This window comes from Mus musculus, chromosome 8 (assembly GCF_000001635.26).
Source record: "Mus musculus strain C57BL/6J chromosome 8, GRCm38.p6 C57BL/6J".
Lineage (NCBI taxonomy): Eukaryota > Metazoa > Chordata > Mammalia > Rodentia > Muridae > Mus > Mus musculus.
In genome coordinates, this window is record NC_000074.6 from 87,679,674 (window position 1) to 87,702,951 (window position 23,278).

General features: G+C 51.4%; 1 protein-coding gene across 10 annotated transcripts in view; it reads right to left on the reverse strand.

The window, feature by feature from the left end:
- Positions 1-23,278, reverse strand: part of Zfp423 (zinc finger protein 423) — a 300,244-nt gene that overhangs the window by 17,864 nt on the left and 259,102 nt on the right. For all 10 annotated transcript variants that reach the window (XM_030243876.1, NM_033327.2, XM_011248560.3 and 7 more), the window contains 2 exons: positions 8,283-8,414; positions 6,756-6,871 (listed from right to left, as the gene is read on the reverse strand). In XM_030243876.1, coding sequence (XP_030099736.1) covers positions 6,756-6,871; positions 8,283-8,414 — 248 coding nt within the window. The remainder of the gene's footprint in view (positions 1-6,755; positions 6,872-8,282; positions 8,415-23,278) is intronic.

The following is a 23,278-nucleotide window of genomic DNA, read 5'->3' on the forward strand; positions in this document are numbered from 1 at the left end:
ATTAGGCACACACAAGCAAACAGCGTGAAATAATCCTTTAAACAGGCCTGCTCAGTGCTGTGCTGGCCGCTTGGCCGCCGTGGGCCAGCTCAGAATCGGAATCACTTCCTACAGTCCCCACCCCACCCCCGCTTTGTCACTGAGGGCCTGAGAGTCCAGGACACGGAACAGGTCCACAGTCCCCCCTGCCCAGCCCACCAAGGAGGAGTGTTTGTACCCTTGTGAACAGAACACCTGTGTGGATACCTGTGTGCTTATGTGCACAAGTGCGCATGTCAGGAACTTGCAAGTGCTCAGGCAGGCTCTCCCCATCAGCTCAGAGATGTCAGAGAGTCACTTAGGAAGAAAAGGACATATATAGCTCTAGGGATCCACCCCTACTGTGACATGACCACACAAGTCTTGGGCACCATAACAAGTTGGAAAAGCAGCAGCAGGAAGCAGGAGGTCACTGGATTCACCACGGCTGGAGCTCTCCCCTCTTCTCCACAGCCCAGCCTTAACAGCACCCACCCTGTGGTTCCTCTGCAGGCCTCCAGCCAGCGCCTGCTTGCCAGGACTGGCTCCCGGCAGGGCAGCAGCAGCTTTTCCACCTGGCTCACCTAGGAGCACTTCCTTTTCATCCCCTGTTACTGCCACTCCTGCTACCTGCTTGGCCCAACTACTAAAATAGTTTCTGGGTCCCCTGACAACAAGGCTTTTTATAGTTCAGCACTGCAGGCCTCATTTAAATCTATTAGCTCATATAAATGGCAATTTATTTAAACTTTGGAGGGTTTCTGTTTGCCTCATTGGCAAAGATGACTGGGTTTTGCATGGGGCCCTGGAACTCTGTCATTTACTTGTGACCTTAGACAACCCCCCCCCCAACCTCTCAGAGCCTCAGTTTCCATTTCTGTACATAGAGATGGAGCGACTGTCTCGAGGCTGTGCTGACATAAACTATACCAATCGCTAGAAACAGGGTGGGGCCGTGGCAGAAATGAAGCAAGAGGATGTCAGCCCTGTTGTTCACTTCACTTCAGGGATGTGTCCACCTTCAGAGCCCACCTCTGGAGGCCTAGGTAGCAGTGTTCTGGCCTTGGGCATCCCTGGGTGAAGAGCAGAGGCAGAGAAAGCCTGAAGAGGGAGAAGGACAGGCCATCCACGCTCTGTTAGTGGACAGAGAGGTACCCATGGGGATGTGGAGACAGCTGGGCTGGGCGAGCAGTGTCTGCCGCCCCTTCCTTTAGGTTGGCATACTCTGGCAAGGGGCAGACAGGGCCCCAGGCCTTCATCTGCTGAGGCCTGCGGCTGAAAAACACAAGGCCAACAGCCCTGGCATTTTCCAAGTGTCTTAGTCTCTAATCATATCTCCATCCTGCTCTCCTGAACCAGTGAAAAGGCCGGGGTCACAGGACACAGAGGCAGGGGTGCCTGGGGCCATGTCCCTCCCAACTCATCTCAACGTTTCCCTTCAGGTCCCAGCATGGCTGTCTGGTGTTGACAGCATCCAGGCCAGCATGGATGCCTCAGACGGAAGTTCTCTGGGTACTGCTTTGTTCCAGCTCAGAAAATAAAACTCCTAGAGGGAGGGAACTTTACAAACCCATAAGACACTCAAATTGCTTAAAAGGAAACTGTAGAAAACAATGGCTGTACTACTGACCACATGTTTCTTTCCTGCACCCACAACATGCTAAGGGCCTTTCTGGCATTTCTATGGAGAAGATACACAGATAAGGAAGCCAACAACCACTGGCTGTACAGTACGACCACAAAGAAAGGACAGGACAGTTGCAGAGAAGACGGAAGCCCACCACATTTAGTGGTACTTGACTTCTGGGGACAGGACCCCAGGAACCCAATGTCATCTCCTTATGGCTTCCAGAAGCTATGGACATCACTATACATTCAGTCCCCTGGACGAGTTAGCTCTTCACAGGGGAGGGAATCAGGAGTAGCCAATGATTAAACTCCATGCCTTCTCCCAAAGCCTGGAGCCCATGAAGCATGCTGGGAAGGCTTTTCACCCCAGACTTGCAAACACTTGGGGGCAATGGACTTTCTGGAAACTCCACGAGGTCAGCCTGGGTCTCCAAACCCAACACGAGGCCTGAGGACACAGGTGCTCGGTGTGTTACCTGGGGGAGGTTTCAAAAGTCCTGCTTGGTCCCTCCTGTTGTTGGGCCACCTGCAGGCAATGACACTGTGGTCTGCTTTCTGAACTGAGACATTTTTGATTTTCCTAAAACCTCATGTCAGAATGCACATGGCGAGTCCTTCTGAATCTAACCTTCCTGGTTGGCACGGGAAATCCTTCTGGGTCCTTTCAGCATCCGTAGACACTGTTCAGCAAGTGTCACCCTCTCACTGGGAGTGAATGGAACCTTCCGCTGAGGGGCCACTGCTGGCATAGGCATGCGGGTCTCAACTCCCCTCTCTCTGTACAAACGCCCTGGGTTGGATTATGAGTAATGGCTGCTGTGCACTTAACTTTCTTTTTGTCACAAGGCTCTGCCATGCTGACCTCCCTCAGCAGGATGCCAGAGCTCCAGGTTTTTGGTGCCCTGGCCCCAGACAGGCTCAGCTTTCTGCATTTGCCTGGCTTTAGCCACTCTGGTGCTGTGGGTGACATCGCTCTGTGGCTTTCTCTGTTCCTTCCTGTCACAACTGACATTCATCTTCTCTGGGAGGCATGCCTGTCAAAAGTTTTTGCTCATTTTGTTGAGTTTTAGAAGTCACTCCACATTTACACAAATCTTTATTGGGCATGTGATGGGAAGGAACCTCCTCCCTGCTGGCTCATTCAATAGCGTCTTCCCAAAGCGTAACTCCAGACTTTGAATTTAGGATATAAATCAACCTTCCTCCTGCTTGAGTTCCTACCACAATGGAAATCAGGCTGAATCTCCACAGCCCTACAGATGTTGCTGGGTTGCGTGTTCCATCTGCTTCTTCCCACCCACCAGTCCCTGCTCTTTGCCCCAGCTATATACCTACTCGTGCCGCTTTGCACGCACAGCTCTCTGCTACAGAATCCTGGCAGTTCACTATCTGAGCTTTAGCCCTAGACTGGGTACTGGGTGTATACTGGCCCTGTACATAAGCAGCAGATGAGCAGCAACTTTAGATCCTGCTCGTGATCTCAGTCACGCATAAACTCACATTGTTTTATCTCCAGAGTCCCTTGAATCAACCTCACAGATGAACTCAGGTTTAAATAAGACTTGCATCTCCCTCATTCTGGCAACGGTACTTTTACTGCCTCCGCTCTTTAGAGGCAGACATAGAAGAGGCCTGCAGGCTTCCCATCTAGTCATCCCTCTAGTCCACAGCAGAACTCTGCAGAGCCAGAATAAACTCAATCCTAGGCTGTACACCTCCCCAACCCCCCTTAGGTCACCGTGCATGTGCCCACCAACTCGAGCTTCATATAGCTTCCTGACTCAACACTGTATGACACATGGTAGGTAAGGTAGTTAAGGCCCGGCAAGGGCAGGCACCCTGGCTGACTTCACTGCTGCCCTGGCTGACCTCACTGCCCTTCCGTGGCACCCAGGAGAAACCCCAGCATTGTTTTCTTCATGCAAACAAGACAATCCAGACCAGCTTCAATTAATGGCAGTGAAATCATGGGGCCTGAAAACTCTCCTCAAACCCAGAAAATTGCTATTCAAGTTCCTTAACAAAAGCCATTATTTGCATAGATTTAGTGTTGTTACACTTTCCATTTAAATGGTCTGTAATTAAAATAATTAATCACAGAAAATAGTGGCTCATTAAGGCTATAATTTAGTGAGGTTCTTTTACTTGAGGATCCCATTCAAAGGTTATCAGGGTGACCAGGGAACTGGTGGCTTCTAGGGTTTTCCTTTTTGGTAGGGCTGGAGATGGGTCCCAGGGCCCGTGCATGCTAGGAAACACTGTACCACTGACGTACACCCTCAGCCTTTAAGTTCTCTTTATTTTAAGGCAAGGTCTAAGTTGCCTGGGCTGGGCTTGGACTTTTGATCTTCCTACCTCAGCCTCCTAAATAATAGGATTATAGGCTTGGTTACTCTGGGGTTGGTTCATAGCCCAAGGTTAGGCAGAGGCAAAGTGAGGCACAGTTGTCTTACCTTAGTTTCTCAATACTGGTACATTCAGGAAGCCAAGCCAGTCCCTATGCTGTCTCGCTCAGGTCAGAGAAACAGGATCAGAGAATCTCTTCTTTCAGAGAGAAACTTGTTTGTTTATTTGTTTATTATGTATCTCTCTCTCTCTCCACATTGTGGTGTGTGTGTGTGTGTGTGTGTGTGTGTGTGTGTGTGTGTGTGTGTGAGAGAGAGAGAGAGAGAGAGAGAAAGAGAGTGAGAGACAGAGAGAGAGAGAGAGAGAGAGAGAGAGAGAGAGAGAGAGAGAGAGAGAGAGAGAGATGGAGCATGCATGTCATGGCACATGTGCGTGTGTAAAGGTCAGAGGGCAAACCTGGGTGTCTGTCCTCCCCTTTCACATTGAGACAGGGTCTTTTCATTGAGTATTGTTGCAGATACCAGGCTAGCTCTCCCACTGCTGCGTACACCAGGCTGGCCCTCCCCAGAGCTTCCAGGGATTCTGCCATCCCACAGCAGAGGCAACAGGATTGCAGGTACTCGCTATAGCACTTGGCTTTACAAGAGTTTGGGGAATTGTAACTCAGAGCTTCACGCATATGCAGCAAGCACTTTACCCACTGACCCACATCTCCCAAGTTCTCCGGGAGACATCTTAAAGCCAACAAGAAGAGACCAGTTGTTCCCTGCCATGGTGTCTGGGACAATGGAAGAGGGCAAAGCCAGGAGCGAGAGAGGAGCCTGTTAGGAAACTGATTTAACACACTAACAGCGGTGTATACACTGCTGTTTTTAAGCAGCCTGTCCTGTTGCTTCATCTCTTGGGTGACCCTGGCCTACTCTGACTGATTGATGGGTCACACAAGTAAGGCAGGTGGGAGAAAGGGCACGTGCCACCAGGCAGGCAAGGCAGCTCCCACACAGCCCAATGGGAGCTGGTTAGTAGCTCTGGTCCTGGGTACTGGCTCTTCACTGTCCTCAGCACAGAAAGCAGAGACCCACTAGACTCCTGAGCCCCCCACTTATGATGCTATCCTGGAAGTGGAGCCCCTCTCTGGCCTGTTCTGTTTAACTCAATGCCTAACCCATCCACACTGGAGAGAGATTGAAGGCCATGAGCAATGTAAGGATATACGGGAGCTAGAGGGCTTGCCCCAAAGCAAAGAAACCTCCAAGGCTTGGTTTCTTTGAGCTGAGCTCAAGCAGGACCCAGGCAGCAGATGGTAGATCTCCTCTGTACCCTTCCTGGGCCCATTTTCAGCAACTATGGAGATAGGGTGAGGTAAAGCCTCCAGAAGACTCATCCTGCCTGCTCCAGGCACTGCTATGGCCAGGAAAGGGATGGGTGACTGTCAGCCTCATGCTGGGTGGCTGGAAGGCTACTGGGTGTAGGCACAGCACTGCCCAGGTGTGAGATGAGGGCTGCCCTGCAGGTTAATACACCCTGTGAAGATACATGATGTATCTGTGGGGATCTTGTTACATGCTGGCTCCCCCCTACCCCCCCATGCTTCCTGGCAGAGGGTGGGGATACAGTGAGCAGCCTCAACTTCCTAACCTGTGCATTCAGACACTGAGGCTCCTTCCCACCCCTAGGAAGCCAAGCATGGAGGGATGGCATGTGGCTTGCTCTAAGGATCCTGTGTGGGAGAAGCTGACTGCATCTCTTCCCAGTGGAAGCTGGAAGAGCTGATGCACTCATCTCTCCTCCCTCCCTCCTTCCCCTCCTTGCTTGGTGACCATGGAAACATAGATGGGCATGGACCCTCTGTGGGCACAGGTCACCGAATATCATGAACTCTGCCTGGATCTGCCACGGGAACGACAAATAAGCCTTTGTTCCTGGCTACGGTAATCTCAAGAATACCGCTACTGCAACCTCCCCTCCCCACTGTGACTGGGAGCAGTGTGGCTTCCCGGTGGGCAGCGCTTCTGAGCATCTGTGTGGCTTGGTTCCAGTTAAGGGGAGTGTGATCTCTGAGACTGCAGTGCTGAGCTGTGTGTGTGTCTGCCACCCCTCTGTGCGTGCACTGCCAGTGTCAGTGATGCTGCATGGGTGGGAGGAACTCTCCCTTATAGTGATGCTATTACAAGGTGTGACCTTTGTGCGAGAGCAAAGGGTGTGTCTAGTGGGCATGTGGACTTTTCATTGTTACTAAGAATTCCCTGGCAATGTCAGTGCAACAGAAAGCTCTGGATCCAGACCCAGATCTTCAGAAAGTCAGAAGTAAGAAGAGAAAGAGCCCTGTGGGACTGGAGGGCAGGGCTGCAGATGTCTATCCAGCGGTCCCCTGCATGAGGATCCCTTGGGAGGATCAAGAAAACTGGTGGAGAAAGACCTCTGTGGCAACCTGAGGCTCACACTGGCCTCAGTACCAATTGCCTTTCCTCTGAGCTGGAACCAAGAGACATCCGCTATGTCTTATATTCCAATTATCTGGGAAGAGCTGGATTCAGGCTGTGTGGGCCACATAGGCCAGCAGGCACAAAGCCAAACCCAGCCAAAAACTACCGGATGATCTGAGTGAGGAGCCTAGTGGGGAATCCACTAGGAAGCAGGGGGTGGGGTGGTATGAGCTAGAGTCTCCTGCTCAGAGGCTCAGCCCCCTCCTGTAGGCTTTCCCAGGAATGCACAGGCTAATATACACAATGCCTCTGGTGCATGGGGGCTGACACACTCACCTGCAACTCTGTCTGGAAGAAAAACTTCTGTGGGCACTGCGAGCAGTCGTAGATTTTGTCCTCCTGCCCGTGCACGGCAAAGATATGCTGTTGCAGCTTGTTGGCCTGGACGAAGACTGTATACACAGACACCACAGTTAGAGGCCAGCCTCACTCAGCCCCACCACTTTCCCCAAGTAGGGATCACCCAGGCATAGGTGTGGTTGGCCAAGGACTGCTGCTGGGAGCAGAGTCCCTATCAGAGATCTCTGAACTAGATAAACTAAACCCTGCCCCATAGCAGCTGTGCAACCTTGGGACAGACAGTTAAGCTCTCTGGGCTTTGTATCTTCCTTTAAACACTGTGGCTCATTATAGTAAACCTCGCTGGATGTCTAGGAGGATCATATGTGTAAATATAAGCAAGGTGCTTAAAAAATGAAGTAGCGCTTGGTTAGGCCAGGGAAAGTACCCTCCACCAGCCAAATGCCTTCACACTGCAATGCAGTCACTACCATTACCCCATCTGACAGAAGAAAATCAACATTAAATGACTTGCCCAAGATCCCACTGCAAGTGGGTTGCAGAGATAAGACTAGAATTAGGTCAGCACAGCATAGTGCCTGGTACCAAGAGGTTAGTCAATGACATGAATCAGTGCTCCTGTCGTCAGGGATACTGTCTGCATCCTTGCATGTGATGCTAACAGATGGGCAGGGGATCCTGAGTTGGGGGAGGGAGGGGAAGGACCAGGGTGGGTGTTTCAGGGAGGCTGGAACCCCAGAGACATGTGCATACACATGTGTGTCATGAGCAGGTCATAGCACTGGCTTCCTCTCTCCGTGACAGCAGTCCCCATGACAGCCCAGCCCTGGGCGCATCCAGGAGGTGACCCAAAGCAGCTGTGTGTCTGGGAGGCAAGCACTTCAGAGATAGTCTCCTGCCAGGCACCCTCCCTGGGGTGGGCTTCCCACAGAGGTAGACAGCAGATGTCGGGGAGGCCGGGAGAGCCCGGCTCCCTGTGCACACCGGCTGCCATCTGGGCAACAGGAGGGGGCCAGCAAAGCCCCCGAGATATGCCTCAGGCCGGGACAGCCACTCACTTGCTGGGGCTGGCAGCCAGCCTAGGGGCTGGAGACCTGGCCAACAAAGCTGCCCTCAAGCTGCTTGGCGGAAGCCTGGCTGGGACAGGGAGCTCAAAGGCTGGAAGTGGGTAGGGTGAGGGGAGTGTACAGAGCCATCCCACTGATGCTGGATGGAGCTCATGACTCTGTGGAGCTTGGAGGATCCCAGGAAGGGTAGACAGCAAGAGAGCAGCTGTGGCAGGAGTGAGCATTTGCTCAGCCACAATAGGAGGAGGGACAGGAAGAGTGTCACCCAAGGTGACCCAAAAGGAAGGGAAAGGCAGGCTATGGGACAGCTCTGCATGATGGGAGACAGGACTTCAAAGGGGATGAATGGGGGCTGAGAGGCAGGGTTCCAGCTGTGATACAGGGCAGGCTCCTCCCACCCCCATGCATTCTTGCCATGCCAGCACGGGTACCTTACCTGTGAAGCAGACGGGGCACTTGAAGGTACCGCCCATGCCCTCGAAGCTGTGCTCAATGAGGTGGCAGAGGAGCTTGGCTGGGGAGTCGAACATCTGGTTGCACAGTTTACACTCATGGTTAATGCCTTCCTCTGCAAAGGAAAGTGACAACTTCAGTGATGCTCACGCAGGAGCAACCAGAGCTAACACACCCTGTATTAGTCCCGGAACACCTCATACTATCCCTAGGATACCCCCACACCAGCTGTGGGTCACCCTGCACCAGGGCATCCCTGATCACTGGAACTGAAGTTGATACAGGGAACTACAGACGTGAGTCGCAGCTCTGCTCTGGACAGCCTAACCCTGACGCTTGCAGCAGCTGGTTTTGGGTTTCTCTTTCTGGTCACAAGCCATGTTCGACAGCTTGAGTTCTAAGAGCCCATGGAAAGGGGGCCATACTTCATACTAGATGGTTAAAGGGAGTAGCTTGGGTCTTTTTAAAATCCAATTGAATATTCATGGGGTGCATGATATGCCAGGGATTGACCGAAAGGAGCTTAGGCATTCTTTGGAGAACGAAATGGATAATGTCCTCGCTCCAGTGGGGGTGGGGATGGGGATGGCATGGAGCACCAATCAGCTAGTGAGCTGGGTGTGAGGGTTGCTCTAGAAGGGAGTGGCCAGAGAAGGGCTGGGTGGGAGAAGGTGGAGAAGTAGGACCCTAGAGGAAGTTGCAGGGAGCAAACTGTCTCTTGTGGGAACATTTGCCTAGGCTGTGAGTCACAGAGAAGGGCAGACTCCTTGATCAGCTTCCTACCGGAACAAATGTTCCCACCCCGGAACTGCTTCAACACCTGAGCCTTCGTTCAAAAATGCCCAGAGAGCAGAATGATCCAAGGACCATGTCTGCTCACTTGCTGGGTTTGAGGTTCAACAACCTTGCCCAGAATCAAGATCTGGGTTCAAATTCTGCCTCACTCCCCCTCCCCAGGTGCACACTGTAGAATGTAGACAGCCTGAGTTGGTGCTCCTCCTCTGTGACAGGGGGGAGTCTCTTGCTTTCAGCCCACAGTCAGAGAAGGTGTGGGCACCCCCTTTCTTGAGTACCCCATCAGCCAGAGTAGGTGTCCTCTCTCAGAAGCACTCAGTGTCATCCTTCCTCTTATGGTCAAGATGAGAATTAATGAGTTAATTCATATAAAGCAGGATACAGCACACAGCAAGTGCTCAATTAGTGTTTACTGCTGTGCATGACTGTTTTGGCAAAAAATGCAATCTGGGACAGCCAAGGACACAGCCCTCCCCTTGGCTCCCCGGGGAAGTGGGCTCACCAAAGGTGCCAGGTGCTTTGATTTGCCCTCAAAGGCAAGAATTAGGTAGCAGAGGGGCTCTGCTGGTGGCAAGCCACAGACACAGATGGGCTGAGCCTCCTGGCGAGTCCCTGGGTCCCCAGGCCCTGGCAGGAATGCTGGGACAGCAGGCTCTCATTCCCTGGCCCAGCTCATCCCCCACACTCCAGGCACCCCCACCGCTGAATTGCACACTCTATGTGCAGGTGGGCCTGCCCCACATAGCCCAGTGGCTGGAATCTGCCGGGTTTTTGTCATGTCCCTAGAGCCCCAGCAACTAGGCCACGTGCACCCGGCAGAAATGCGGGCAGATCTTTCCTTTACACTGGTGGAAAAGAGACTCATTGACAAGTTTGGGGACATGGGGCAGGCTCAGCACGCTCGCCACAAAGGCCCTGCACACCTCCTCCACTTCCCATGGGAGGCGCTCATTGTAATTAGAGATGACTTCCAGTGTGGGGGCTGCCTCTGAAGACCCCCCAACATGCCCTGCACTCCTCCCCACCACACCAACACTGCTTCTCAGAGGCTGGTGCATGGGATGAACTCATGCATGCAGGACAGGATGAGAACCACCCTTCTGTGTGGCTTTCCTGTGGCAATGTGGACTCTCCTGATGCTCCGTTCGCAACTGAGGCAGAGGTGAAAAACGAGAGGTTTCTATGGGGGTTTACTACAGCAGTCTTAGAAGCAGTACTGCTGACTAGGAAATGGGATTTCCAGGAAGAAGAAACGGGTTCAGAGAATGAGGTCACTTGCTAAGATTGGGGTGTTGCTCTGTGCAGGATACAAAGCCCAATCACACGTGTGCGGCTCACTCTCACCCCCACCTCATCCACAAGCAGCCTCTCAGGGTTCCAGTCCCAGCACCACTGTGGCTGCAGGCAGGCAAGGATGCTGCCTTGCTGTCTTGCAGCTCCCAAAGCACAGGCCACCTATAGCGGGGCTTCTCAGAAGCAGTCCTGAGAAGAGGTGTCCAGCTGGGGCTCTGCGGCTGTCTGGCTAGAGCTGGCTCTGCAGCAGGGATGAGGAAGGGCTGAGTGCTCTGACTCCAAACAGCCTTTCAGCACTTGGCCGTGAATGGGGCTGTGCTGTCTGATATACAAACACCGAGAAGACAAAGACGGGGCTCCTGCAACTTATAAATCAGAGAAATCATGTCTGACAGTCACTTTCCGATCCATGAGCGCCGAGCAATTCATCAGCTGCTCCCCTCTGATTCACGGAGGCAGCTCCGCCCAGCGCCCGCGTTCATAAATATGTGCACAGTCAGGCGGCCCTGAGCCACCAGCTACTTGCGGGGGCCTAAACGGCTGACAAATCACAGCCCAAACCTGTGTCAAAGTGAGGTTCTGGGCTAATTAGATCAAAAGCCCAGCAGACAGACAACTGCCTGTCTGGGACCCTTTCCTCTATCTCTCCCAAGTGCTTAAAAGAGTCAGACCTGGGGAAGGGAGTGGAGGGATAGAACACACACAGAAAGTCCAAGTCTGAAGGGACAACAAAGGGCCTAGGGGCTCCTGCAGACCTAGGAACGTCTTTCCCTCAGCTTGGCCTTTGATTTGCCAGTCTTCACAGATCGGGCTCCTCCTTATGGCAGGGTGGGCTGCACTCCCTGGGGTTCCCATCAAGTGCACCTCTGCCTAGAAAGGCAGCCCGGAAATGGGGGAGGGCCAGGAGGCAGTGAGGGACTGTCCTAGTTAGTGTGACAAACGTTGCTGGCTCGCGCGCGCGCGTGTGTGCGTGTGTGTGTGTGTGTGTGTGTGTGTGTGTGTGTCTGTGCATGTGTGGTGCATACGACCCACACTGTCAGTAAGCCCAGTACACCCAGCCACCATCGCTCTCACCCCGAGGTTCCAACAACCTCTCCTGTCCCAAGACAGCGGCATCCTCTGAGAATCACTTTTCTGAGTTATATAAGATTGTGCGGTGCTTGCCACACCTCAGAGCAGAATGACAAAGCTGTCTGGGAGCTCCCGGGGCCTCTCCGCCCCAGTGTGGGAGCTGGGGGACTTTGTGAGTTAAGACTCACGATCCTTTCTATTCTTTTTTTTTTTTTTTAGCACATGACAGGCATCCATGAGAGAGACCTGCACACCTCAAGTGAGTTACACAGCCCTGCTCGTTTGTAAAGTGAAATGCAGATCTCGCCCTGAAATTCAGATCTGCCTCCTGCTCCCGGTGAGTCATACTAGCACGGGGAATCTATTGATTTAGTGCGATATTTTAAAAAGTGAAAATAAGCCGGGGCATGGTGGTATACACCTGAATCCCAGCTCTCGGGAGGACTGCTTATGAGGTCAAGGCCACCTTGGGCTACATACTGAATTCAAGGCCAGCAAAGGCTACATATCAAAAGCCTGTCTCTAAGACATACATACATACAAACATACATACAAACGTATGTACGAACACACATACAGACAAATCAATAAAGACACAACATGCCAGCCAATCAAGGCATCAAGAAGGAAGCTTCTAGATCCCCTGTTTTCCTTTTCCCCTCCTCTGCTCCAGAATAATAAGTGTTAATTTTACACTCCATTTCTCAAAAAAATAATAGGATGTGCTTTTGCTTAAAACCAAGTCAGCTCACTGGAACCTTTCAGGCTGAAACTGTGTCACCCAAAAGAAGAGCTGAGGGCTTTGTGGAAGAGCATCGTGCAGAGATGATAGCTCCCTGTAATGTCCTCGGCAACGACTTTTGTCTCCAAAAGCATTTGATCCCTGGCAGACACGTACTTATTTCCATACAGGTCTTGGGGGAAGCTAGGAGGAGAGAGAGCCGATTCAGAACCCTGAAGGTGAGACTCCAGTGGGTCCCGCTGATGTCAAAGGCAGGCCAAGCACACACTCAGAGGCCATAATTTGCTGCCTGGGAGGGAGAAGCAGCAGGCTGTGGAGGGAGTGGACAGGGCATTGTTCTTGGAGTCTGCTGAGCTAAGCGGACTGCTCCAGACATATTGCCTGATCTGGATCTGATGGCAGAGACTTCATTGAGGAAGCTACTCTGTTATCATTAATGCATGTCCCTCTCTAGCAAGGGGATCGGTGACTGTTACCTTGCATCGACAGGAGGCACAACTAGTCACTTATATCAGGAAGTGATGATAAAGGACATGCAAGCCGGAACCAGAAACACTTGGTCTAAGGCGCCAGGGCCAGCGTCATTTGCTGTGCACATTTGTGTAACTCACTTAACCTCTTTATGCTTATGTCTCAGCTAGAAATTGGAAAGAATAATCATGGTTTTTGCAGGGCAGGCAAGCAGGACTGGTTTTGCCACAAGACTTCTGCCCTCATTGAAGCTCCTCCCAGATGTCCTTAACTTCTGTTTCTCATTGCCCTCAGGTAGACCTCTGTGAAGAGGTCTCAGGGGACACCTCTCACGAAACCAGGGCAGTCTGTATCCCTCTAATCCTTCCCTGCCTTGGGGGTGCTCACTGGATGCTGGGCCACAGGGAACATACAGGGCGGTGCCTGACAGCTTGCACTGACACAGGTCAGAACAATGCAGACAGTGCCTGGAATGTCAGGGACAGTGCTGGGAAATGCTGGTGACATTTCATCACATGTCTGTGGGCACTCACAACCACACTGATCTCATATTTAATTTTTGGATCCTCTCAGAACCACGGCTGTTTCTTGGCTCCCTCAACTGACCCAAGAGGAGAGGGGACTTGAGAGAGGTGACCCCCTCCAAGGACTACATAGAACATGCATCCCTCTTCCTCTTGAAGCCCACGAGCCTTAGAAAACATGAGACAACGATACAAGACATGAGGACCAGAGTTAGTAAGACACCCCATGTTCCTGAATCATTTTTTGTGGTAAGCTGACAGAAACACTCAGACCCCAGGCCAAGCAAAGGCCCAGGGCCCTCCAGTGCCTAGGACAAACCAGAGAGATGCCATGCCACCAAGGTAAGCACAAGCAGATCCAAGTATGACCATGGGCTACTGAAACAGGCCACATCCTCAGAACCCTCACTAGAGCAGGGTGCCAGGTCAAAGGGCCCATTTCAAGTGAGCTCTGCATAGCCTTGACCCTCATCCCAGATGCCAGGTCTTGGGGGGCACTTAAAAGGAGGGTTAAGGGGGCAAATAGAAGGGAGACTGCTGCCGCAACTTTCCACATTTGAGTTAGATGGGCCCCTTGCTAGCACTAACTCAGGCTTGGCAAGAGGGCTGGAGACTTCTCTGAGTGAGGGAAGGACAGTGACATGGAGAACAGTGCCAGGCTGTGGTATCATCCTTGGGACAGAGCTGCTACAAGTAGAAAAAATGCAAGGAAATGTGGTCCTTAAAGTCATCACTTATCCAAGAGCCCCAGGGCTTACTACATAGTGCAAGGCATGAGCCCACAGTCTGAGTCTACAGTCTGCCCCAAACAGCGGGTCAAGAGAAAGTCCTAGAATCCACAGCCCAGACACAGACACTTTCCAAACCTCCACTCACAGAGACAAGGCGGGAAAGGGTGCTTCCGTCTGACAAGCAAATTGGGAGGCAAGAGATATGTGTAGTGGGGAGACCCAGGAAAGGACACCCTCCCCCACACTTCCCAACAAACAGCAAGTAGACTCAGAACAGGAAACCAGAAGTGGCTAATGGAGTCAGTCCTTTGTTGCCAGCCAGGAACAAAGACTACTGGGTAGAAGACAAGAGGGCAGGTGGGTGTGGCTGCAAACATGGCCCTGGAAGTGGAGGTGGGGTGAGAGGTGATAACAGTGGGACCTCAGAGAGGACAAAGGTCAAAGGAAAACTTTAGCAAGGTCCATAGGAGGTCTTCATAGGAGGCAGAACGGCATGCAGGCACACACAGAGTGGTGAATTGGACCAGAGCACCGCCTAGTCCACCCCCCCATGTCATGTGCCGCTGACCAGCAGTCCCAGGGAGCAGAATCTCAAGCTCAGCTTCAGACCCAAGGCAAAGACGTTATTTTCAAAGTGTCCTGCTGTTTGGGGCTAGTACTAAGATTTGATAACTGCTGATACGGCCAAGAGCTTACTAGCCAGACCAGAGGACAAGACACAGCTCTGGGAAAGGGCAGGAAGTTATCTTTTGTGTGTTTTGCTCACACCAGCTAATGTGGGGAACCATTTTCTGCAGGAAGAGATACTGGAAACCCCACACACAGATGACCACGGCTCCCCCAAGCCTTTGTCATTGACAATGCCCTGCACTAGTCCTTGGTGGCATGTGCCCCTTGACACTCCATACCAGTCAGGAAGGCTCAGTGGCTACTTCAAGGCCCCACTGCCACCACCACCGCCACCCCACCCCCACCTTGGGTTCACAGTTCCCTAATTAATCCTGAAGGATGGGCTGTACCCCTCATCTGCCCCAGGGGCGTCCTCCCAGGCCTGTCTGGCCAGGAGGGACCCATCATCATACAGTCCCCCGATGTTTCGGGAGGCCCTATAAATGAGCTCTGGCAGCCTGAACCGGGGCCCCACAGGGACCCAGAGCCTCTTCAAAACAGAGCCCTGACAATTAGGCAGTCTGAGTTTTGAAAGGCCTGGGATTGATGGCGTGGACAGTAAAAATATCACCTGGGGAGCTGGGTGTAGTCCTTGGAGGGTTGCCTGAGGTCAGTTGCTATGGTAACGGAGAATGAGCTCAACCTTGTAACTGACCCTTATCTTTTTTTGATCTGTGGGCCACTTGGGGCCAAGGCTTGAAATCAACTGGAAAATAATCCAGTCACATATCAGAAGGAAAACTATTTATACTTATTTACCCAGGTACCCAGTCACACACACCCCATTCCCTTAGATAGGAAGGCTGAGTCTGTAATGAGCTGATGACGTGGCGGCACCAATACTCATGGAGGCTCTGTGATGCAGGAAGAAGGAAGCCTCACTCTCAGCAGCCATTGTTGTGAGAAGCTCATCCCGCCCCCACTCCCCCCTCCGACAGTCCCTAGCTTTCTCCTAGACCACCACAGACTCTCCAGCCTCCCGAGTCTAGCACAGACCAAGAAGCAGGTGAGCTTTGCAGGTCCCCCTACTGTCTACTGTGGGACAACACTGTATAAGCTTGGAAGGGTCCCCTCCCTACTCTCTCTGCACCAGAAGATTGCTCTAGGCTGTGAGGCTCAGAGGAGCCAGGCAGGTGTGCACGCTTCTTTGTAACTGAGGCCAATACTGGGGCTGGGTTGGTGGAGGACGGTCACACACTGACTAAACCGGACAGCTTGGCTACTGAGATCATCCAAACGGCCAGTCTCAACTCCAGGGTCTTACTCTTCTAAGTTACAAGCAACTTTGCTTTTACCTCCTCCAAAACTGAAGTCCAAAGACTCCAGATGGCTCCACTGACTGAGCATTCCAAAGAGCCACATCAGGGGTCATAGTCCAGCCAGAGGTCAGCAAAGTCAGAGTGATTTCAGCTAGGCATCCTTGTAGCCAAGGGAACCCTGATCACCTTCCAGAATCCATGGCCCTGTCGCTCAGGTGCTTTCCTGCCGCCGCCATCCATGATGTGCTTTCGTCGTTGCCCTCGTACTGCAGTAGGCAGATGGCAAGCATTGGACGCATTCCTTTAAAGAGTTCAGCTTTGCGGCCACCCTCCATCCACCTCCACACTGCTCCCATACACGTGCTGACCAGTACACCTGTGCAGATCCCAAAGCCCTTGCATTCAACCAGGAAAGTCATGGCTGGGGGCTCCCAGCAGCATCCTGCTGTGCTAGCAGGATGCATGCAGCCTTCTGTTCCTAGCAGGGTCCCCTTCCTATGCCTCTCCTGCTGGGGCTCCTGTGACCAGGTTGTCTCATTTCCTTGTGGTTTCCCTGTTGCTCTTCCTTTAAATACACGTTTATGTTGTGTGTGCATGTGCGTGGCCATGTGGGTGCACACATGTAGATCAGAGAACAACTTCTCAGGAGTTGGGCCTCTCCCACTACCTTGTTAAGACGGGATCGGTTTTGCTTCTCTTGTTGTGGTTGGTTCTCCAGGCTAGTGGGCTCCATGCGATTCTGCTGTCCCCACCTCCCTCTCTGCAGTAAGAGATGAACTCAATACCTCACTACATCTGACTTACAAAACCAAAAACCAAGTGTCCCAGAGATCAAACTCAAGTCACCAGGCTTGTGCAGCAAGCACACCCTCCTGCTGAGCCATCTCCCAAGTCCCTTGTTCTCTCCTGAACCCCAGGGAGACTCCCTTCCACTGAGGTCAAAGAAGTATGAAAAGGAGAGTCTGGCTCAGGTCCAAGGTCCCTCCTGTGTACATCTCTGCAGCTGGGCCAATGCAAGCAGCTTCCCCCACCTTGAAAGCCCCAAAACTTCAGTCAAAGGCTGCAGTGGCTTGGGTGGCACACAGCTGGGGAGGTCTTGCAGCATCCCAGCCAGGGACAATAAGAGAAGCTCTAACCTCCAAGGACATGGTGACAAGTTGTCTGGTAAAAGGAATGTCACCAAGGGACAGAAGGTGACTATTTCCTGTACCTTCTGGATGGAAAAAGGAAACATGGATGAGCCCCCTCCGTCACCCTCAGACAGGAGAGGAAGATGTCTCTAACAGCAACAACAAGACACAACCACTGGAGTTCTATGCAATTAAGACTTCTCGGAGGTTGGCACGCAGCTCAGTGGCAGAATCCTTGCCTAGAACATGTGAGATCTTAGGTACAATGCCCAGCACTATAAGAAAACTAAATTAAAAAGAAAATGTCTTTGTCTCCAAACTCCTAGAAGTTGAAACTGTAGAGGGCTTGAAATATATTGAAAAGGATTGACTGTCCCAGCCGTCCTCACACCACACCCTTCTGCCTGCCACACTGAGGACTGATGCTGCAGAGAGGGAAGATTTCACATCCCCTGCCTAGACTGCCTGGGCTTCCTGGGCTCAAGTAACTTAGCCTCCTTAGCACATAGCTGATCTTAGATTAGTTTTCCACAGCAAGGCAACTGCCTAAGACTCCATCTTGTTAATAATCCTCAGATTAATGGCCTCTAATAATATACAATTAACATGACAGGCAGGCTACAAAGCCCTCATTGTCACCGACCCTGCCGGGGACACACGAATTACCCCTGCTTCAAGGGTTTTCTCTACTGCCAGCGTCACTTTCTGTCCCTACCAAAAATCATTGCATGAAATGAGCGACAGCATAGCATCAGGAAAGCCGGGCTGTGGCTCACAGGCATACAGAGACACAGAACAGAGACACAACACTCGGTGGCATGGGAAGGAGCCACACTTTCACACGGTCTTCCCAAGGTCAGAGGTCGAGCAATCTTGACACCCATGGGAAATCCTGGTGCTCTGACAGCTTAGAACCTACAGTTCACTGCTTCCTTGAGGTTTCTTTGGCCCTTAACCGGACATTGGGCATCTCAACCCTCAGTAGGGGGGAAAAAAAAGACAGAAAGTAATGTTTAATTTCTCTTAAAAATTCATTTCCTTCCTTTTTTTCTTCCTTCCTTCCTTCCTTCCTTCTTATCTGTCCCTGTGTCTGTCTGTCTATCTGTCTGTTTGTCTGTCTGTCTGTCTGTCTCTTCTTTATAAAATAGACATCTTCTAAAGCTATACTGTCCAATATGGTAGTTCCTGGCCACCTTTGGCAATTCAAATTTGAATTAATTATAGTCAAAATTAAATCCCCAGTTCCACAGACTAGTGGCATCACATGAACTTTTTCAGTGGGCAGAGGACAGAGATAAGACAGAGCCACATTAGCTCAAGTTCACAGTAGCACTTGGTTTATTCGGTTCTGGAGCTGGGAGATCCCAGACCCTCGCTCAGGATGCCTTGCTGGCAGCACCCAGAGTCTAGACATGGGGTCTCGTATCTCCAGACAGCTCAGAGCCCCTGCAGCTCTGCTGCTGGTCCTGGCTGTGCTGAGTTGCTGCAGGCTAAGCTCTTTGATGATCCCATGGACCAGGATGAGGCAGTTCAGAGCAATAGTTCTGACAGCCACCACCCCAGAAGGGCAGGGGACAGGTAACAGACAGAGTATACCAGCAGGAGGGATGTAGGCTGCCTACTAAGCAGCTGGAGACCAGGGTGGAAAACACACAGGTAGCCTCATTTCCTCAAGCCAGCTTAACAGCTGGGATAAGATATGAACAAATTCAGGTCATGAGCTCAGGTAGGATGCATACTCCAGCCCCAACTCGCCTAGATCTCTGGCTTTCATGGTGTCTTTTCTTTTTCAGAAAGAGCAACTTTCTAGATTCCTTTAAAAAGAAAAAATAGCGCATCCAAATACTCCAGCCCCCATCCCCATCCTAAGATTATATCTTCTGCTAGAAGGCCCAGGCCCCATCTACCCAACACCCACCCACCTGGACCCGCCTTCCTCACTCCTGATACAGAGGGCCCTGTCAATCAGGCAGTACTCTCTTACACTCTGCCTCTGTCCTCCTTGCGGCAAGTGTCTAAGAGATGTCTACTGTACACAAAGCTAGCTGACCTGTTAAAACAAATGAAAGTGCTGTCTTTGCTAACGTTTAGTTAAATTTCTGTCTCTTCCAACCTAAACAACCCTAGCTAATAAATTCAAGTCTTTATAAGCCCCAGGTAGACACAGAGACGGTGTTCAATAAAGGCCAGGTTGAGCTGATGCTTGCCGGAGTTCAGGGTTCTGGGATGAGTCAGCCCTATGGCACACGGGCCACTGTGGTACCCCACACCATCCCACACACCACTTGACATGCCTAGGTAGCAGCCTTGCTGTAAGGTTTCCTAGACACTACACACAATGGCTGGCAAGGCTGGGTCTTTGCATAAGTCATGTCCAGCCAGAGAGCTGCTCTTAGCTACTCCAAGTTGCCTTCTGTGTACTTGCTACACTCAGTTGACACTTCCCAGGTAAGCTCAGCACTCAAATACCAACTGCACCCACAAGCTGAGGGCTCTATGCTGCTGGTAGCACCTAGACACTAGCACCCTCCCCGCCTCACAAGACTATGGTGTGCACCTGCAGCTGATAGCAAGTGCCATCATCATCGACATTATCACAGTAACTATGACTATGGCTGACATGTAGGTCATATAGGGTGACAGAAGTCAAAGGGATCCTACCTACCATATCAGGTTTGCTGAGAAAGAAAAGTCTGAGAGGCTAAGCCAAGGGACATATGCAAAAACCTTTGAGGAAAAAAAAACACCAAAAAAAAAAAAAAAAAACCCAAAACAGGGCTCTCAGAGATGCTGAGGTTGGCCCGCATCCCAGCTGGGCTGACACCAGTCCCTTAGTCCTTCCTACAATTTACATTCAGCCTTAAGACTCAGGTCTGGGACCCCAAAACTGTTCTGAGGGCAGGTGGAACAGTAGAGGCTTTTATCATGAAGAACAAAGGTCCTGCTTGGTGTTGCCAAAGGCTTGCACTGGAAGGATGATACTTCTTTTCCTACTAGACTTCACACATACATGCACTCACATGTGCACACACGCATGCACACACATGAACATAGACACATATACACAGAGAGAGAGAGAGACACACACACAGACACACACACACAAGTGCCTTGATGAGAAGGGCAGCTGACAACTCAACTTTGCAGAGCCATCTTGAAGTCTGGCAAAGTAAACTTTTTCACTATAGCAAATACTTACAGCTCCAATCCCATTATGGTGACCTCGGGATCCTGAGGGCACAGGAGTCACATCCCAAAACTGACTTCTCTGCCTCTGTTGCATGCTTTAACCAGGCTGATCATATAAGGGATGGGCCTCAGCAAAGCCTTAGCATTCCTCAAGCCAGACCTCAGCACAGCACGTTGAATACTGACTGTGCCCCCAATGTGAATTCCTTGAGTCCCTGTTATAATCCCCTGGGAGAAAGCTTCCTCTTCCTGCCCAGGGCTCAGAAAGCCAGAGATCCTGTAAGCTCTGTAGAGACAAGGCATATACCCATAAGACCAGGATCCAGGATGAAAATAGGGGACTAAGTGGCCTTTAGCCCACTGTATAACTCAGAGCCTCTTCCTAACTTTCCATGAGCCCTTGTAGCCATTTGAGAGATGTCTTAAGAGTGGGGTTCTGCACTTCCTCAAAGGAGCACTTCCTGTCCTCAGCCACAAGGGCCAGGGAACTATTTAAGACTCTTCTCCACACCAGGACACACTCATAGCAAAGACTAGACTACATTCTTACACTTGCAGTGCAAACTGGCACAAGTGGTACTCAATCACAGATCAGAGCTTTGCGTCTGTATACGGGCGCCTGCTTGTGTGGGCATTTGCGCAGGCGCACATTTGCTTCTCCGCAGATTAAACAGGGTTTAGTACCTGTCCATGGTCCTGCCCACGGAGACAAGCACCTTCTCTAAATAGCAGCGTCTCCAGCAGCGGACATAAACATGCACTCCATAGAGTACTACTTGGGTCGTGGAGTGGTAGGAGAAAACAGCTAGGGTTACAGGAAGAAACCAAGGGATCGCCTTCGAACAGCAGGATTCTTAGTGTTGCTTAGCTGCACTGTCTAGTTTTTCTGTAATGAGAACAAATAGCTTTTGCAATAAAATAGAATTAAAGCTTTTTAATTTAAGAAATTAAACTCAAGCCAGGCATAGCCACACATGCTTTTAATTTCAGTACTTGGAAGGCAGAGACAGGCAACCTCTGTTCAGGTCCATCTCATCTCATCTACAGAGTGAGTTCCAGGACAACCAGAGCTATGTAACAAGACCCTGTCTTGAATACATAAATAATTAAAATAAAATGACTGAAGCTAGCGGATAATGATCGAGGCAGTGGTGGTGTTGACAGTGTGTCTGCTCTGTAACTGGAGGTAACTGGAGCGTAGATCTCCTAACCCCACTCAACCCCAGCAGTGTAGGCCCCTGGATAAGACAGGCTGGTCAAAGCATGGAGAATGGGCATCTCTGGAATGTCCAGCCATAAAGGAGACACCCTCTTCTCTCCAAGACTTGGAGAACATCATGGAAGAGAAGAAGAGGGATTCAAAAGATTTCAAGAGCCAGGAAGGACCTTGGAGAAGGAATGTGACAGAACCACTATACTCATGTGCTGACAGCAGCTGGATCCTCACCCCTGGCCCTGCTCCTGCCCCTGCCCCTGTGCCCTGCCGCCACCACCCAGCTAAGGAGTTACTGACAGCTGATGATGGCTGCCACAGGAAGATGAGCCTATTTTCATGAAGGATATGGCATTAGGTAGGTCAAACAATGCTCCAGTGAATGGCCATACACCCATGAGTATATGGATACCATAAATTGGATTCAGTGCAACATTAAAAAAAAAAAAAAAGACATGGAACTGGGACATGGTCTTGTGTGTGCATCTGAGAGGAGGGAATAGATACAGAATACATTGTATGCAGGTACAAAATTCTCAATAAAGAAACAGTATATTAAAGAAGATACCCGTGGTAGCTTTCCTTGCTTGGACAGTCCTAGCTGTATGAGGCCCCACAAAGACCTGCCTCTGGCCTCCACCTACAGTGGGGTAGGCTGCTCCCAGTTCTCCTCAGCTGTGTGCCCTCACCTATCAGGAGGGTAAGCCACTCTCCAAATCCAGGCTCTGCCGTTGAGATAGGAAAGTCCCCTTTCCGTCTGGGGAAGCCCCTCCCCTCCCTGTGTAGAATGAGAAAACCTGTGACTGACATGCAGGCTGAGTGATGGTATGCCTTCCTATAGCTGGGCAAATACCTGCTGGGAACTTGGCTAGCCGTGGGTCCTCAGCATAGCAATGGTGGTGATTTAATAAGGTAAGGTGCCACGCACTCTCACGTTAGGGACCAACTGTATACTACACGGAAGCTTCCGGGGATGGTGCTGAAGGCTCATGTCCTGGACAGCCAAATGTAAGTAATATGACTCATGACCACAAAGCTGGAGGCCAGGAGGAAGGGGGAATGTAGGCCAGTTCTGATGGGTGAGCTCTCATGGGTGGGGAGCTGGCATGTGACAGACCCCACGACCTGCTCAGATGTTCTTAGCGCAGAGGCCTCTGGCTGGGTCCAGGCGGGACCCCTGGGGCCAGGCAGCCGCTCCAAGTGCCGGGGGCCAGATGCAGCCTGGCCAGATCTGCCTTCTCCATGAGATTGAAGATGACAGGTTTTGGGGCGGGGAGAAGCTCGGTCACAAGGAAACTTGGCAGTGAGACCTGGAAGAGGACCAGCTGGACTCAAAGGGCCCTGTGTCCCCACATTTGGAGGGCCCAGTGAGGGGTCATCTCTTCATCCCTGGAAGTCTTTAAGTAGTTGCTGAATATTCCAGTCTGGGGCCCATGCTCTCTTGCTGTCTACCCGTCCCTCTGGCGCCCAAAGACGGGGAAGAAAGTGGTAGAAAGATCCAATGTTTGTTCGTTGAATGCTAATTTGACAGAGGAGTGGGCATGGGGGAGTGTTTACAATCAGCACTCCAACAAGCCACAAACGACGCCAGTATTTTATAAGCTTGTTAGAAACAAATCACCCCCTCAGCTGATATTTACTTACTGATGAATCATAAAAGGGCTCAATACACAAAGAGTAAATCCGAAAAGAATGTCTTTCTTGGTTCCATCTTCAGCAACAGTGCTGGGAGCCTGCCTGGCCCAGCCTCAGCCCTCTTCCCCCATCCCCAGCAGCCTCCCCAGGGTGGCATGTTGCTGGCACCAGCCCTCTGTGTTCCCCCCTTCCACTGGCCTCCGTCCTTCTGCCGCCCCCGGAGTCCTCTGCAGGAGCGGATCCAATCCTGCTAATTT